Consider the following 16,923-nt stretch of genomic DNA (forward strand, 5'->3'; position numbering starts at 1 on the left):
TCGTTCGGCAAACATAACAGATTACACGCTTCTACAAAAAAAATTTTGTTCTTTGTCCTAAAGTTTATTTTATGATTTTCTGGTTAATTATGAACAAAAACGAAAAGAAAATACCATTTTTTGGTATAAAGTTTGCTTTTGTAATTGTTATAGTAATAAAAAAATGAGTATTTTTGAATATTTTTTCAATTTTAACTATTTTTAATGCATATAAAATACCGCGCAATCAGAGTGGGGTTATACAGTGCTGATAAGTGGCGCTCGAGTGATAAACAACGATCAGGTGTTTTGTACAAGTCTAGAATAACTTAAAATGTCGTCGCGAAAGTGTAAATATGATGCTGATGCATTTTGTTATATATGTGGGCAATTTATTAAAGTTCGAGATGTAAAATATGAACTAAATACATCTCACGTTCTCTGTGAAGCCTACGAAGCATATTTTGACCGTCCTGTTCGGAATCAAGACAAGACATGGGCTCCACATGTTGCTTGTAGTTATTGTAAAAGATGTTTGGAAGGTAAGCTAATTTTAATTAAATGGTGAATTAAATACAATAGACATATTAATTTCTATTTCTATATTTTAGGCTGGTATCGAGGTGCGAAAAGGTCTATGAAATTTGCAATACCAAGAATCTGGCGAGAACCAAAAGACCACGTAAACGACTACTACTTTTGCATTGTGAATCCGAGTAAAAGACGTAGAGGTAAAAATGCAAAACCTATCGAATATCCTGACCTTGAATCTTCATCTGCTCCAGTCGCACACAATCTGACACGACCAGTACCTGAGCTACCGCAGAAAAGTAGCTCATTTCTTAGTTCTCATAGAAGTAATTCCGATTTTAATGATTTGATTAGAGATTTAAATTTGCCAAAACGTAAAGCAGAGCTTTTAGGCTCTCGCTTAAAGCAGTGGTATTTGCTTGATGATGTTAATATCACGGATCAGCAGACTAGGCATGAAACATTCTCAACATTTTTCACAAAAGAAGATGGACTTTGTTTTTGCAATGACATAAAAGGTATGTTCGATAAAATTGGTATAGCTTCTGTTCCTAGCGAATGGCGGTTATTCATTGACAGCTCTACAAAAAGCTTAAAAGCTGTTTTATTACACAACGGAAATAAATTCCCGTCTCTTCTAATCGCTCACTCAGTACATCTTAAAGAAAATTATGAAAGTGTAAAAATTTTGCTTGAACAAGTAAAGTATACGAGTATAACTGGCAGCTGATTGGAGATTTTAAAATGGTGGGATTTTTTTGATGGGACTTCAAAGCGGATATACAAAATATCCATGTTATTCATTCATTTATTTATTTATTTATTGACGCATAGTATAATATAAGTATATCCATAATATAACAAAAGAAAATTTGTATACATATTAAAAAAAACAAAAACAACAAGAAAAAAGAAAAAAATGTGCGCCAAATGGAGATACCTCAGAACAGTGAAGAACACTGATCTGTTCTTCCGGCACCCCATAAAAAAAAAAATCTATCAACTAACTAAACTAACTAACTACTAACTAATGGTAAAAATAATAAACTTAAAAAAAAAAAAGAAAAGAAACGAAAGGGCCACGAATCAACTATTACAGTGCAAGCATTACGAAAAACCAGCAATCATAACATAGTGTGTATGGAGTCTCGGAGAAAAAAAAAACAACTGCGCGACCTAGTCATTTATTACAGGTCAGAAAGAGCCCTTTGATTTTCTTCTTGAAGGAGATACCACCAAGGTGCTGGAATTCAGGAGGAACAGAATTATAATAGGAAACAATGGTGTAAGAAAACGACCTCTTAAACAGCTCAAGCCTGTGACGCGGTATTGCCAGGTAATCTTTTTTACGTATATTAACGTTGTGAACGTCAGTTCGGAAACGAATTCTTTCATACAAGTACTGTGGTACCCTCTTATTCAGCACATGGTGGTAGAAAACAAGGGCATGCAACCTACGACGTGCAGCCATACGCAGCCAACCGATATCCTCATAAACATGAGATATTCGATCGCGATTTCTCAAACCAGAAATGAATCTAATACAAGAGTTTTGTAGCTTCTGGATACGGTATTTGTCACGACTCTTGAGACAAGGTCCGTAAACGACATCACAATAATTAAGATTAGACAAAACAAGTGTTTCACAGAGCAATATTTTTATTCGTTTATTAAGTAGGAAACGGTGTTCATAAAGAGATTTAAGAGCACAGTACGACCACCGCATCATCGAACTAACATGCTGCGTAAAACGAAGTTCGGAATCCAGTATGACACCCAAATTTTTTGCTTCACTTGAAATATTCAATGGACTATTTTTAACAAAAATCTGTATATTATTTTTTACTCTATGCCTGCACGCTTTACTCCCGAACAATAATAACTTACTCTTATCGGGGTTAATAACTAAATTATGTCTTTCTGAAAGGCTAACTAGTGCATCCAGGTCCTGGTTAATATGTCTTTGCGCAACAGCAAGATCTTTTTCATTAAAAGAGGAATAAATCTGAGTGTCATCAGCATAAGCATGATACTTACAATGACGCAGACAGTCGTATAACCGGCATGTATACACCGTATACAAAATGGGACCCAACACAGAGCCCTGAGGTACACCGGATACGACTTCAGTGGGTCTAGATCTGTTTCCATGTATCATGACACTTTGTGACCTACCCGCCAGATAGTCAGCCAACAACGATATCGCACCACACCCAAGGCCTATGTAGTGCAAAATACTCAACAACAATGAATGATTAATAGTATCAAAGGCCTTGGAGTAGTCCAACATAACAAGCGCCGACATCTTCCCCTGATCAACCGCAGACAACAAGTCGTCAGTGATATTCAAAAGCGCTCCACAGCAGCCATGATGAGGTCTAAACCCAGATTGGAATTCAGGCAAAATATTACACGCATTCAGATAATGTCTAAGTTGTTTTGCTAAAATTTTTTCAAATGCCTTCGAAAGCACCGGCAAAATACTAATCGGTCTTAAATCCGACACCGCATTAGGATTACTTGCTTTAGCGATGGGTAAAATGATCGACTCTTTCCAGCAAGATGGAAAAACATGTTCAGTTATACAAAAATTAAAAATGTGTCTGATGAAATGTATGATCAAGGGAGAACATATGTTTATCATAGATATAGAAAGCTGATCAGCTCCCTGAGCATTGGAAGAAATAGCGCTTAAGGCATCTCCTACCTCCTCCTCCGTCACCGCAGTAAACTCAAACACATCCACAGAATCTTTAACATTGTTACTATAAAAATTTAAAAGGTCTACATCTGGCAACCCGTCACTTTGTACTGAACAAAAATAGTTGTTAATTTCATCAGCATCAGAAAGTGAAAGAGGAATCTCTCTATTTTTGTTATAATGGTTAAATTATTTATGCTTATGGGATAGCAGAGCGGATGCTAAGCATTATACTCAACAGTCATGGCCTGTAAGAACAGAACTTTGTGTCGGAAAAGAAAACGTAAAATTTGAGCCAATTGTTGAAGCAGAAAAAGTGTTAATGCCGCCTCTGCACATTAAGTTAGGGTTGATGAAACAATTTGTTAAAAAACTGGGTCAAACCTCAGAAGCAAATTTTTTCCAAAGTTATCAGAAGCAAAGGTTAAAGCTGGGGTTTTTGTTGGTCCGCAAATCACACAGATTTTCGCCGATGAAAAATTTCTAACGTTATTGAATTGTACTCAAAAAGCTAGTTGGAGCAGTTTTAAAGCAGTTGTTTCTGAATTTTTAGGAAATAAAGCTGAAAACTACAAAAAACTAGTTGAAAATATGTTAAAAAATTTTGAGGCCATGGGCTGCAGGATGTCATTAAAAGTACATATGCTGCATGCTCATTTAGATAAATTCAAAAACAATATGGAAGCGTATTCAGAAGAGCAAGGAGAACGTTTTCAAGGCCAATACAATGAAAACATGATGGGAGACTATATTTGGGGTTTATTGAGAGATATTATCTATGAACAAAAAAGAAAAAGTGTGCATTTTTAAATTATTTTCTATTTTTTGTAAGTCATTTTGATTTCGACTTCGATTGGTCTGTTCAGCTAAGGAAGTTCGTCTGGATGGCAACATTGCCTCTGACAAGCTTAGGACAAACGTGGTTGTTAAAAGATGAAAGCTTACTTTGAGCAAAATTCGTAAAAACTCTTTTGCCTTTGAACTTTAGTTCTTTGTCTTTTGAGAAAACTTTGAGAAAAGAAGTTAATTACTTTATTGTTCTTATTTATTCTTATTTATTTCTATTTACACTAATTTATTAGGTGCTTGTTAAAAATAAATCGTTGAAATTTATTCTAACGTCAAAATTAATTTATGTCAAAATTTTATTTTTGACATCGATAAAAAGTAATAATGAGTAGCATAAAATCGCTGGTAAAACCTATAGTACAAGCCAGTTATGCGGCTACAAGAAAGAATTTAAAAATAAGTTCAGTAACAAAAGTAATTTGTCAAGGATTTACTGGAAAACAAGCGACAATTCAAGCAAACGCCGCTATTAAATACGGTACGAGAATCATTGGAGGTGTTACGCCTGGAAAAGGTGGTCAACGTCATTTAGAACTTCCAGTTTTCAATACAGTTGCCGAAGCCAAAGAACATTTGAAACCAACAGCCTCCATAATTTACGTACCGGCTCCGTACGCCGCTGACGCCATAAACGAAGCCATCGATAACGAAATTGAATTAATAGTTTGTGTAACGGAAGGCGTTCCAATTCACGATATGATCAAAGTAAAATCACGTTTATTATCCCAGTCGAAATCAAGACTTATTGGCCCAAATTGTCCCGGTATAATAGCGCCTGGTAGATGTAAAATTGGAATCATGCCAGGACACATTCACAAAGCCGGAAACGTTGGAATCGTTTCAAGATCGGGTACTTTAACGTACGAAACGGTTTACCAAACATCTAATATCGGATTAGGTCAGAGTTATTGTATTGGAATTGGTGGCGACCCTTTTAATGGAACGGATTTCGTAGACGCTTTAGATTTTTTCTTGGACGATGTGCGAACCAAAGGGATTATTCTAATCGGGGAGATCGGAGGATGTCAAGAAGAAAAAGCCGCCGAATTTTTAACGAACTTTAATACAGGGGAGAAGAAAAAACCTGTAGTTTGTTTCATAGCAGGTTTATCAGCACCTCCCGGTAAAAGAATGGGGCACGCAGGTGCCATAATACAAAGAGGAACAGGAACGGCTACAGCAAAAATTAACGCTTTATTAAAAGCTGGTTGCGTCGTTGTGCAATCACCAGGACACATTGGAGCAGCCATGAAAAGAGAATTAGAAAAAATGAAGATGCATTAATAATAAATAAATAAATTATTAAAAGTTTTTATCGCATAAATAAATAAATTTACATCAACAACCACATCCCCTCATTACTTGTTTCAAGCAAATACCGATTTTAGCGGGAGATTTTACTACAACACACCCAGCATCTTTCAAAGCTTTTATTTTTCCATCAGCAGTACCCATTCCTCCTTCAATAATAGCTCCAGCATGGCCCATCCTTCTACCAGGTGGAGCTGAAGCTCCTGCAATAAAACTAACAACCGGTTTGTGTGGTTTTTTCAATTTTAAAAATTCAGCAGCTCTCTCCTCAGCGACACCCCCAATTTCACCAATCAAAATGATTCCTTTCGTTTCCTCATCTCTTAAATAAACATCTAAAACATCTACGAAATCTGTTCCATTAAAAGGATCACCACCTATCCCGATACAATAAGATTTTCCTAAACCACATTCTTTCGCTTGATACGCCGCTTCGTAAGTTAAAGTTCCCGATTTTGAAACGATACCGATTGGGCCATTATCACACATTTGCATTAATCCTATCGTACAAGCACCGGGTGCTATCATTCCAGGACAATTTGGACCAAGAAGTCTAGTTTTGTTTTGTTTTAACAAATGATGTTTTACTTCTAACATATCATGCACGGGGATTCCTTCTGTTATAACAACAACTAAAGGAATTTCAGCATCTATAGCTTCCTTAATAGCTGAAGCACAAACTTTAGGGGATACATAAACAATGCTTGCGTCTGGGTTTAATTTAGCTTTTGCTTCTTTGACGGTGTTAAAAACGGGAAGGTTTAAATGACTTCTACCTCCTTTACCCGGCGTTACTCCTCCAACAATTCTTGTACCTGCTTGTAATGCGGCTGTGCATTGAATGGTGGCTTGTTTTCCAGTAAATCCTTGACAAATTACTTTTGTTTTTGCATGAATCTTTAAGTTATCTCTGGTTTCGTGATAAGCACTTTTTTTTACCATACACGGTTTAGCTGCTTTTAATACTTTCGTTAGTAACATTGTTTTTAAATAAAAATTAAATCATATAAAATAAAAAAAAAATAATGAAACACAAAAGATATGCGTCGAGTGCTAATTAGACATTGATTTATGTCTGTTTTGACAAAATGATTATTACAAAATTTTATTCCTCGTTTTAATGATGAAAATATCGTTAATGTGATTGAAAAAAATGATTAATTTTAACAATTGATATCTTAAAAGCTAACAGATATTTTCAAAAACGGCGTTTTTCATTAAATAGGTTATGATTTTATTTATAAACGCCGATGATTTCATAGTGGTTTATTAAAACCGTAATTTGTTATGATTTTTGATAATAATCGAAGAAAATTGTTTATTCTAAAAAAATTACTGAAATTAAAGTCGTTTTTCTCAAAAACTAAAAGATATTTTTAAAAGCAGACTGTTTTATTAAAAAGATGAGTAATAATAATTTCTGAAATTTGAAAAAGATATCTTAAATATTTTAAAATTATCCTTAAAATCTCAAAACAATTTGATTGTCTTTAAAGATGAATATTTTAAAAATTAAAAGATATTTGGAAAAGCGGTTTCTTTTATTGAAAAGCTTAAGATTTGATTTATAAATACTGATAATTCATAATGATTTATTAAATTCCCAATTTATTAACAATGATTTTACTAAATTGATTTCCCCCAAAAACAAAAAATAAAATTTGTACTTCACCAAAGTGTATTCATCAAAGTTGTCAAATAATTTTAGATAAATACTTTGACTATATAGAAGTAATAATAATTACTAATAATTGTTGACTAATCAATGAACTAATTGCTAATTATCGTGTTCAGTGTTAACAGGGGAGAGCTTTCATCAAAAAAGGATGAATCTGTTGAAGTCCTCTGGTAAGAGAGGCGGATTTTGGCAAATATGTTTGCTTTTGGGACTGCTAACTAGCAATAACACCAGTCATGAAACCTTACGAACTTATATTTATAACCTTAACGTACAGGATACCTTCAAATTTATTTGGAATTTCATTTTTCCACGGATATGTAAGCAAAATTCTACTGCGACACATCTACTGTGTTGTAGCCCGTAAAATCTTGATCAAAACAAGTCAGAACTTCTTGGAAAGAATACACAAAATATTGAAGAACCTACAAACGGTAAGTGAGAAGTTGTTACGACTACACTTTCACATTTTGAGTTGCTATTTCAGGCAGAATTGTAAGAAAGTAGATAGAATAGCCATAGATAAGGAAGAACGAGAGTTCCAGAAAAGCCGAAAAACAGACAAATATTTAGGAATCTAAAACTGGTAAGTGAGAAATTACCGCGGTTACAGTTCCAGATTTCGAGTTCCTTATTTAAGCAAGAACTGTAAGAAAGTAGATATAACCATGGAGAAGGTAGAACGAGAGTTCCAAAAAATCACAAAATATTCAAGAACATACAACTGAGTTAGTAAGAAGTTACCGCTGCTATACTTCCATATTTCGAGTTCCCATTTTAGGCAGAACTGTAACTTAGAACACTAATCGTCATGGAGAAGGAAGAACAAGTATTCCAGAAAAGCCAAAAAACATAAATCAAGAAATTCGAGTCATTAGATCGTCGAACACAGAAAAGAATATAGAATCAGTCATGTAGCATTGATAAAAGAAGAAACAATGATACTAGCTAAGGTACTGATTTTATAGTTGTTCCAACTAAGGTGCCAAAAGAAGAAATTATGTTCAAAGTAGAAACAACCATTCGGAAGATGCGAGTGGTAAAAGCGATGCATATTCGGCAAGACATCGCAAAAGTGTTAAAAACAGTCAAACCATCAAACTTCAACATTTCAAAATCCAGTTGGTAATAGAAATGCTTTTTGTAGTATAAGAAAGAAATGTGAAATAATGTTTATGCCTACAGAGAAAGGTAATAGCTTCAGTTAGCTTTGGTAATAGCTTCATTCAATTCAACCCAACCCAACCCAACAACCTTTCTGATAAAACCCTATCTAGAACCTTTCCGATGGCAGACATCAAGCATATTTGGAAATTTGTGATTCGATGTTCATCGTAAAAATTGTAAATTAAAAGCCAGTTATTTACGATGATAAATGTTTTATTTTATTAAAACAGGGTACTTCGGTGCAACAATGTTTCAGCTGACAACGGGCACTCTCATTGACGTCGTGCTTGATAAAGGCTGGATTGTCAGCTGAAACATTGTTGCACCGAATTACCCTGTTTTAATAAAATAAAACATTTATCATCGTAAATAACTGGCTTTTAATTTACCAAGCATATTGCCTTGACCCCATTATTCGACTTTGGTAACCATACACCTGTCGTTTTCTTCCATACTTCCGGAAACACCCCTTCAGTCAAGCATCCATCAATAACAAAATTTCATTTTTTTCATTTTTTATCTAATTTTCAATAACTTTTTCCTCTACACAATTAACCCTATCTACCCTACGCCTTCTTCATTCACTCTATTTACTCTCCATATTTTCACCCGTCCCTTGTCTCTCCAAAATGCTCTCCAGTTTTGATAACTCCTTGCTCTGCTCAACTATTTTTTCTTCGTTTCTAACTCCTCATTCCACCAACTTGCATGTCTCCTCTTCCTTCATCCTCTCACCCTCCTCATCCATAACACTCCTTCACATGCATTTATCGTTGTTATGACCAGTCATTGTCAACGTCTGTGTACAGTTGTTTGAGGAAGAGGCTTTAAAAACCAGCCCTTAGCAACTAAAGTTATGTCTGAAAACGTGCAAGACACTTTTACTAGCAAGCTACAACATGACAAATAAAGATTTGAGGATTTCTTAAATTAGCCAACATTCAATGATTAAGTTTATAGTCTGAGAACAAATGGCCAAGCAGCAACTACCCCTCGATGTTTTAGTGATTAAGACTAAGAATAGATAACTCAAATATGGAGTATTTCGAAAAAACGTACAAGAAGAAAGTACTTTTAAGTTTTATTACATCATCATCCACAACAAAAGTTGTCTATAATTAGCACTCTTTTCCAAAGAGCCAGAAGAACGTACTCCAAAGGTATGATTATACACCGAGAGACTTCCAACAATAGTTAACTATCTTTTATATATCGTATTGTTTCAAGTGTGACATTGGACAGTTATAAAGCTACGGAATGCATACTTATAGCAAAGAACAAACTTCTTACGTTAAAAGGGTCAGAAGTTGGTCAGCTGAACATGGACATGGCATTCCTACTTCTTCTTATAGCACTGCAATCCTTTATGAACGTTGCTACTCTTCCAGTTACGTACACCAAGCTTCTTAACATCCTGCATCATCGTTTCTTTGATCTTTCCCTGCTCTTTATTCCTGTGGTTACATTCTATAATTCTCTTCACTCCTCTGTCTCCCTACATCCTTTCCACATGTCTCAGCCATGCTATTATATGTGCTTTTATGGTCCAATTCATTCTTATTAACTACATTCCACCACCATCTTTTATTGCTCCATATATCTTGCGCGAGATCCATCTTTCAAAGACTCTTCATGCTTCGCATCCATATCTTGTTCTTGGTCTTATAAAAGTGCAATAGATTTTGAATTTTGATTGTCTGCCTAGTATTTTCCTTATCATTAGATATTGTTTGAGACTCTTTTTCGGGATCTTGTGGACACCATATGCTTTGTTTTAATTTCGTCAGCAAATTTTTTCTTCAATTCTCCTTTGGCGAGACTTAGGATCACTATGTCATTTGCGTAGGCACATAATTGCGAAGTTTTCACACCAACTTATAAATAGCTATAAATTGAAACAATGCTTTCATCTGTAAGGAAAAAACAAGGTAATAACATAAAGCATTTTCCACTGTTTTCTAGTTTTTTAATCAGAAAATCCAAGCATAAACTCAATGCATTAAAATGCGTCAATGTCTTGAAAGATTTCCACTAAAACCTTGATTCTGCCACAATCAAGCTCTAATATATTTCTGACTTTGGTCATAAGGAACCTCTTCAAATGCTTCATGACTACAGGATTTTTTCACAAAAGTATTTCTGCTTAAAGTATGCCATGAGCTGCTAATTGCTGGTTCTTCGTTTTACAAACTCTATAGCATTCTATTATAAGTATAAAGAGTTAATAGTATTGTATTCCGAGGGAGTAAAAATTGATCTAGTTGAAAATATATTTTTATTTGTTAAAATATTAGATTTTTATATTATAATTTTATGCTAAACAATAATATAGACATTAAATATTGATGAGTTGACACAAAGAAAAATAGTTGAAGGGGAATTTCATTTAAGGAAGAAAGTAGCTACATCATGATGTTGTAAAAAGTTCCCCGCTCGTAGACAGATTATGTAAAACGTTTCCAATTCAAATATTTAACACCCTAGAAAACCTGTAGATTTACATATGAATACAGGGGCTAATTGCCTAGAAGATTCATCGGGGCCTAGACGCGCAAACAAATCCAGCGAAGACAGGTAGATATGGGCTACCATACCGTCATCTTTTTATGTAGATTCCGTTCTTTGTTCGTTGACCGCTAATTTTTTCGTCGACTTCGAAGCGAGAGAAAAAAAATCAGGTGTACAGAGTAAACAATCAACAGTCGTTCGTTAAAGCGGCGCAAAAAAAATGTTAAAAAAACCGTTTACGTTAATCATCCCGGGAGGGAAATGAGGTAAAAAAAGATTTTCGGTAAAAAAAAGGATGGGTAGGAAAAAATTGTGGGTTATTAAAATCACTTGTTCAACTACCTGCTTATTGTTATCCTGCAACAGCCAGTTAATGTGTTAATAGGACAATTTTTTTTATTTTCTGTCGTCTTGTGACACCCTGTGTATTAATTCTGAATATTTAATTCTGACCAGCGGTGTATAATTTAGTCTTGGGTTTTCATTTCTTTTTTGCTAGTGTGAAATCTCTCACAATAAATATTCAAATTAGAAGAGATTCAAGGTCGAAATGTTTTTTTGGAGCACATATAATCTCGGCTGGTCCTCGGACTAACGAGGTTAGGTGCTCTTCTGATGGGAGGCGTGTCCGAGCAGGTGCCGATCGCGATACCTGCGGTGGTGAGAAATTAGCACCTTTGGTGCTGCCGTCTCCGGGAACGGCGCCGTTACAAGAAAGCCGCTACCCTGTAATTTCTGCTCGCCTCTGTTGGTTAAAGGACCGTGATATTTTATTTTAATCGCACTATTGATTACATACCTCGCAAGGTTCTTTTGGTTCCCTCGAAACTTCTTCTCTACTTTAACCACGCCCGACCTCATTCGACCTGGCTGTTTGTTTTGTCTGATGTTCCGACTCTAGATTTAGATGAAACACCCTGAAGGAACGATGGGAATCATGAAAAATATGGGACAAAAAAATTTCTTTTTGACCTATAATTAGTATTTTGTTACTATTATATTATTATTCAAGCAGATGTTTAAGGTGAATTCAAAAATAAATTTAAAAACATTAAAATTACATAAATTTTTAAAGCGAAAGAAAAAAAAATTTAGGTCCCACCGAGATTTGAACTCGGATCGCTGGATTCAGAGTCCAGAGTGCTAACCATTACACCATGGGACCTCTTGTGTAAGGGTTGTTCTTCAGATAAGAAATTTTGAAAAAGGGGTTAAAAAATCAATAATTCATACATATTAGTTTATAATACACAATCAAATATAGAGGCCGCTATATTTACAGACTAAATATTTGCTTAACCCTAGAAAGATAACCTACGTCGATTCGACGTGTTCGACTGGTTATTTTTAACGTACTATAAAATATGGTTATCTTTCTAGGGTTAAGGTAATCAAAGAACTATTTTAAACAAGTACTACATCCAGTCCATATTTTAAAAGAACACTTTCATAATTTTAGGAAACTGAAGTTATTAAAACCAATTCCATATTAACATTTTATTTACTAAATAAAAGAAATAGTTCTCCAGCAGAAGAAGTTCAAGTCGTCACGCTAAGCAGAAGTCGTGGTTTACGTCATGAACTATCTGAAAGAAAGACCCGAGCTCGTAAACTCTGTAAGATATGCTACGAGCTTTGATTATATATAATATGGATTGAGCTAACTGAATATATCTACTAACAAAAATGTTGCTCAAGGTGAATAGACGTAGATGGAAAGCGATAATGTGAAAGTGTAACAAAGATAGATATATTATATGCTTCTATATATATCTCTCTTCTATCAGTACACCCATTATATGACAGTACGCTTCTATGTCTATCTCGGTTCGATCACCTTGCGCAAGCTATCTCTCTCGTTGACTCAATCCATATTATATATAATCAAAGGCTACGAGACAGCAAAAGCAAATAATAGAGGTAAAAATTCTTGCTAAGAACAGTTCTACTACCAGCTACTAACTTGATATTTACCATAATAACAACATCACCAGAAAGAATAGAACATGGATATGGCTGAAGACCAACTTCTGCTTACAGCGCTACAGACCTCTATAGACTTTGCTTCCTTTTAGTATTGTAAAGATATTAGGAATCTGTACAAAGTACCAATAACCTTAAAGGTCTAGATACCGTTCTTGTTTTGTTGTCTTTCAGTCCAAAGGTTCAATTTCACTGCCGCGTCAAAAAATGAAATTACATTTCATCATCCAAAGCTCTGTGTAATTCTTTCGAATTCCTGCTTTGGAATTCTTTCTGGAAATGTGCAGATTCAAGAAAGAAACTTTAACATAATGGTTCTTGGTAGTTTGTCAGACTTGTCATACTGCTGTTATACTTGGTGGGACACTACACGAATCAAACTGACCTGAAACACCATTATAGAGTAAATCTCCAAAAATATTTGTATGCAGAGAGTAGGTATTTTATTGTTGGCTAGGTATGACAAATTTATTGAACACGAATATTAAGTTGTCGTCATCAAAGGTTGAGTCTTCGTTATCTTCAACATTCTGTCAGAGTGTAAAATGATATTTCTTGTAGATGTGTTTGTGATCACACTGATCAAAAAATGTCACTTGAAAAAATGAGGTTAGGACGGACATAAGATAGATAACAAATTTCTGTTTGGTCAACATCATTTTAACACGTTCACTGCCAGAACGTTTTTAATGTAGTATTTTAAGTTCTGGGCCAGGGACATATTTCATGTGTGGATAAATTTTTCATTTTTTGGCGCAAGATGCGCAAAGGTACACGACTAATAAAATCCTACGTCAAACATTTTCAAACATTTGTCATCCATGGAAAGATATTTTTTACGCTATTGCGATCAACTCCTGAATTTGATGTATAAAGAAATTAAACAAACGGATACACCCATCATGAAATTTCACAAAACAATTGCTTATGGTTTATGCCCTTCGCCAGCAGAAGAAGTTCCAAGCAGAAGTTGTCGTTTACGTCATGAACTATCTGAAAGAGAGACTCGAGCCTATAAACCCTGTAAAATGTGTTACGAGACAGCAAAAAGAAATAATGGATGGCGTGTACCGAAGAACTTAAAGAGGATTCGAACCTACCGTAAAGGATGTGAAGAGAAGCCTCATCTATGCATTAACTGTTTCAAGTTGAAATTATTGTAGCTTTTGGTGAAAGACGGAGATGGATGGTTTCTTTGGAAAATCGCTTCTTTGACTTTCTTAGCAATGGACAAATACTTGTCAAAAGAAAGTAAGAGCACAACACTATCTGTATATAATATCTATACAGAAAAACTTTCTTGCCTATCTGTAGGAAAGTGTTTATTTCTGGCTTCAGCAATCTCTTGCTTCCTACAACCTCATTCAGCTTCCTCTGATAGTTGTCTAAATGGCAACAAGGCACCTCTTTGAATTTCTCTTGAATTATTTTTGTACCTCGGCTATAGTTTTTTCTTCTCAAAATCTTGCTCGCCATCGACCAATTGGAAGCTTGTTTGAAAACTTTCATCTTTGATATGTCATTAAAACTTTTAAAGTTATTAAGATTAGAAGATTAAGATAATTACGATTAATACGATTTTTGCACTGCATTATGCATCAAATTGATGTCGGTACCAAGAAGAGCTACAAATCATTTAATCTTTGTATACAAAATTGACCAAAATAAGTTATTTTGACGAATGTTTTCCACGGATAGATAACTTTACAATATTTATGGATTTATGTCTAAAAACCAATATAGTTTCTGCTCGGATAGTTGACGATAACCACTTATCATTTCATCTTTTTTCTTGTATCTCGCTTTGTCCACTTTGGCTATTTGTCTACTACTTCCACTTTTTTCTTCTTCCTAATTTCCTAACTTCTTAATTTTCTTAATTTTGACAATTGTACATTCTCTACATTATCTCAATTATCATCTAATCTATCAATAACAAAAAGTTTGTCTTTTTGTCCCCAACAAAAAAAAATAATAAGGAAGTGCTACAGGTGGTAACTTCCCCATTCTTAAAGTGAGCCAAGGGTTAAAATAGCTTACCTCCGAAATTTGGGCTTGTTTGGTGGTCGAAGTTTTTTATTTCTTTTTATACCCAATTTTCAGGTCATTGAGTCTAGGTCATTGAGCTTCCTAGACTAATAGGAGTTTTTTGTTTAATTTCGTAAAATTACCTTTTACGTCAACAGTGGAATCTAATTGGAATTGTCGATTTGGTAAGTTATGTACGTTGGTGCGGAGAACTTCTTTTCCCAAAGGAACGCTATAGTCCGAAGAGATTCGAACCAATAGGTCACCATGTAATTGACGGAGTTCTTGTCAATTTTGGCAGCTGATGTCGAGACTTGTTTCTTTGTGTATGAATTCATATACTATAGCTTTTATAATTTATCCTAAAACATTAAATTCTCACTTCTTCATTCTCACTATAGCTTGAGACGATGTTCTAACTACTTTTTTCCTCAGTTAATCTTTGGGTCAGAATGATTAGTAGTCAGAGGTCGCATTCTACCACTGTTGTCCATTAGTTAACTTAATTGCTTGCTACTCCCAGATGTAATGGTAGTAAGGGGGCATTGAATGGTGTTATTCTGGTGGTATTAGTTGGGTTGGGTTGAGTTAGGTTAGGTTGATAACAGATTCTAATATGATGATTACATCTAATTTATTTCTGATTTCAGAAAATAATGGTAATTCATTCTCAATGTTGGTAACCTGATAATTCATTAATGACTGCATGTTCTGGTCCGACAGATTAGTTGTTAAAGGTTGCATTGAACCACTGTTGTCCATTGATTAACTTGATTGCTTGTTACTTCCAGATGTACTGGTAGTAAAGGGCCACTTAATGGTGTTATTCTTGTAACATTAGTTGGTTTGGGTTGAGAACAGATTTTGGTATGACGATTGCGCCTAATTTATTTCTGATTTAAGAAAATAATAACTACGAGTGAGGCTTAATTACTCCACGTTATTGATTTTGTACGAAATCTGTCCATTACCTATAATAATTAGTTGTTCCTTAGTATCTAGAAATGTTTCTAATTTCGTGATAAGATCATATCCAGATAATATATCAGAGGTTATTGAAAAGTCAAAACTGACAAATAAATGTTACTCAGATGATTTAAAGATATCTGGAAGCCTTGCATAAATAGTGTTTTTACTTTTTTCTATGTCATGAGGGGTGCCAATTTTGAACTTTTAAGTGTTACAGTTACAGGAATAATAACGGTTTTAACTTTGTTATATAATTTTGAATTAATAAGTGATTTAAGACCAAATTCGACTTATGGCAGTTGAGAATCTTGCAAATAAGCTTTATTAGAAATTGTTATGTAGATTATTTAAGTGAAGTGTCCTGAGGAAAATCCTGAGTCATTGCATCATCTTGGTAAATGACATCTTCCTCTTCTTCAATAAATCGTTCATAATTATTGTGCATTACGAACATAATCGTTCATAATTCAAGGTTTTCTATCATCCATTTCATTACTGTTTGGATGTTGAAGGTAGCAATTAATTTCTGTGGTCTCCAAGAGTAGCTCGATGGTATTTGGCATCCATTATCTATTTAGAATTGGTTTATTAATACACAATGCTGGTCGTTTATTATTGTTTTCCACTTCCATAGGCGCTGGTCTAAATGATCGTTGTTTTAATTGTGCTGGACTTATGGCAAATCGTTCATTATTTAATTGATTTACAATTAGATAAAACATTGGACGAGGTGGTAATATCGCAGGTGGAATGAGTTAATTTAATTGTCCATACTATTGTTGTACAAATATTGATGTTCCGTACATCTGGTTTGAGCGATGGATCATAATCGAAGCTTTTGCATCCACCGCCTCACGAGCTTTGGCATGTAATCTGGCCATGAAATTGATTAGAAGACGTTTAGACATACGAATTTCGACAGGTGTTGTGTATGCATTTGGTAAATATTTATCGATTAGAAATTCGTAGGCGTTAATATAGCTTTTCAGAGTTGAACTAAAGTTTTGACCCACTTTGGATATTTCCTGGCCCATTTCTATTTCGCTGATAGCTTCCACAAAGTTGTTTAAGTTGTCCACGATGCATTTGAATTAAAATCCTCGGCAGGTTCTACGTTGATTTAGTATCCAGTAACAAAGAACTTGACTTACACCGATGTTTGCTACCACTTTTTAAGTATAATAAATACTTTTTAATAAAAAAATTGGATAAAAATAAA

The 16,923-nt window shown here is 34.5% G+C and overlaps 3 protein-coding genes and 1 non-coding gene across 5 annotated transcripts; 2 read left to right on the top strand and 2 right to left on the bottom strand.

Moving 5' to 3' along the window:
* Positions 1-276: 276 nt before the first annotated feature.
* On the top strand, positions 277-12,771 carry LOC111421790 (uncharacterized). 2 transcript variants are annotated; one of them, XM_071201263.1, is made up of 6 exons: positions 277-521; positions 591-1,028; positions 1,704-1,846; positions 7,166-7,483; positions 7,537-7,777; positions 7,831-12,771. In XM_071201263.1, exons 1-4 carry the CDS (start codon positions 314-316, stop codon positions 7,169-7,171), a joined length of 795 nt encoding a protein of 264 aa, XP_071057364.1. In that variant the 5' UTR covers positions 277-313; the 3' UTR covers positions 7,172-7,483; positions 7,537-7,777; positions 7,831-12,771. The 2 variants fall into 2 exon arrangements, with proteins under 2 accessions (XP_071057364.1, XP_071057363.1); XM_071201262.1 differs by lacking the exons at positions 7,166-7,483; positions 7,537-7,777; positions 7,831-12,771 and having other exon boundaries at positions 1,704-4,261.
* On the top strand, positions 4,329-5,405 carry LOC111421827 (succinate--CoA ligase [ADP/GDP-forming] subunit alpha, mitochondrial-like). Its single transcript, XM_023055026.2, has one exon. It carries the CDS (start codon positions 4,385-4,387, stop codon positions 5,342-5,344), a length of 960 nt encoding a protein of 319 aa, XP_022910794.1. The 5' UTR covers positions 4,329-4,384; the 3' UTR covers positions 5,345-5,405.
* LOC111421836 (succinate--CoA ligase [ADP-forming] subunit alpha-like) lies at positions 5,356-6,436 on the bottom strand. Its single transcript, XM_023055036.2, has one exon. It carries the CDS (start codon positions 6,350-6,352, stop codon positions 5,399-5,401), a length of 954 nt encoding a protein of 317 aa, XP_022910804.2. The 5' UTR covers positions 6,353-6,436; the 3' UTR covers positions 5,356-5,398.
* Positions 11,818-11,889, bottom strand: TRNAQ-CUG (transfer RNA glutamine (anticodon CUG)). Its single transcript has one exon. It is a non-coding gene; the product is annotated as a tRNA-Gln (tRNA).
* Positions 12,772-16,923: the final 4,152 nt, after the last annotated feature.

The sequence above is a fragment of the Onthophagus taurus genome, chromosome 1 (genome assembly GCF_036711975.1).
Source record: "Onthophagus taurus isolate NC chromosome 1, IU_Otau_3.0, whole genome shotgun sequence".
NCBI lineage: Eukaryota > Metazoa > Arthropoda > Insecta > Coleoptera > Scarabaeidae > Onthophagus > Onthophagus taurus.

What these genes read in the sequence shown, in the direction of transcription:
- LOC111421836 (XM_023055036.2), bottom strand. Translation starts at nt 6,352, where the DNA reads ATGTTACTAACGAAAGTATTAAAAGCAGCTAAACCGTGTATGGTAAAA.
- LOC111421790 (XM_071201262.1), top strand. Translation starts at nt 314, where the DNA reads ATGTCGTCGCGAAAGTGTAAATATGATGCTGATGCATTTTGTTATATA. An exon ending in TTGTAAAAGATGTTTGGAAG is followed by an intron (nt 522 to 590) that starts GTAAGCTAATTT and finishes TCTATATTTTAG; the next exon opens with GCTGGTATCGAGGTGCGAAA. An exon ending in TTTTTGCAATGACATAAAAG is followed by an intron (nt 1,029 to 1,703) that starts GTATGTTCGATA and finishes CATTTATTACAG; the next exon opens with GTCAGAAAGAGCCCTTTGAT.
- LOC111421827 (XM_023055026.2), top strand. Translation starts at nt 4,385, where the DNA reads ATGAGTAGCATAAAATCGCTGGTAAAACCTATAGTACAAGCCAGTTAT.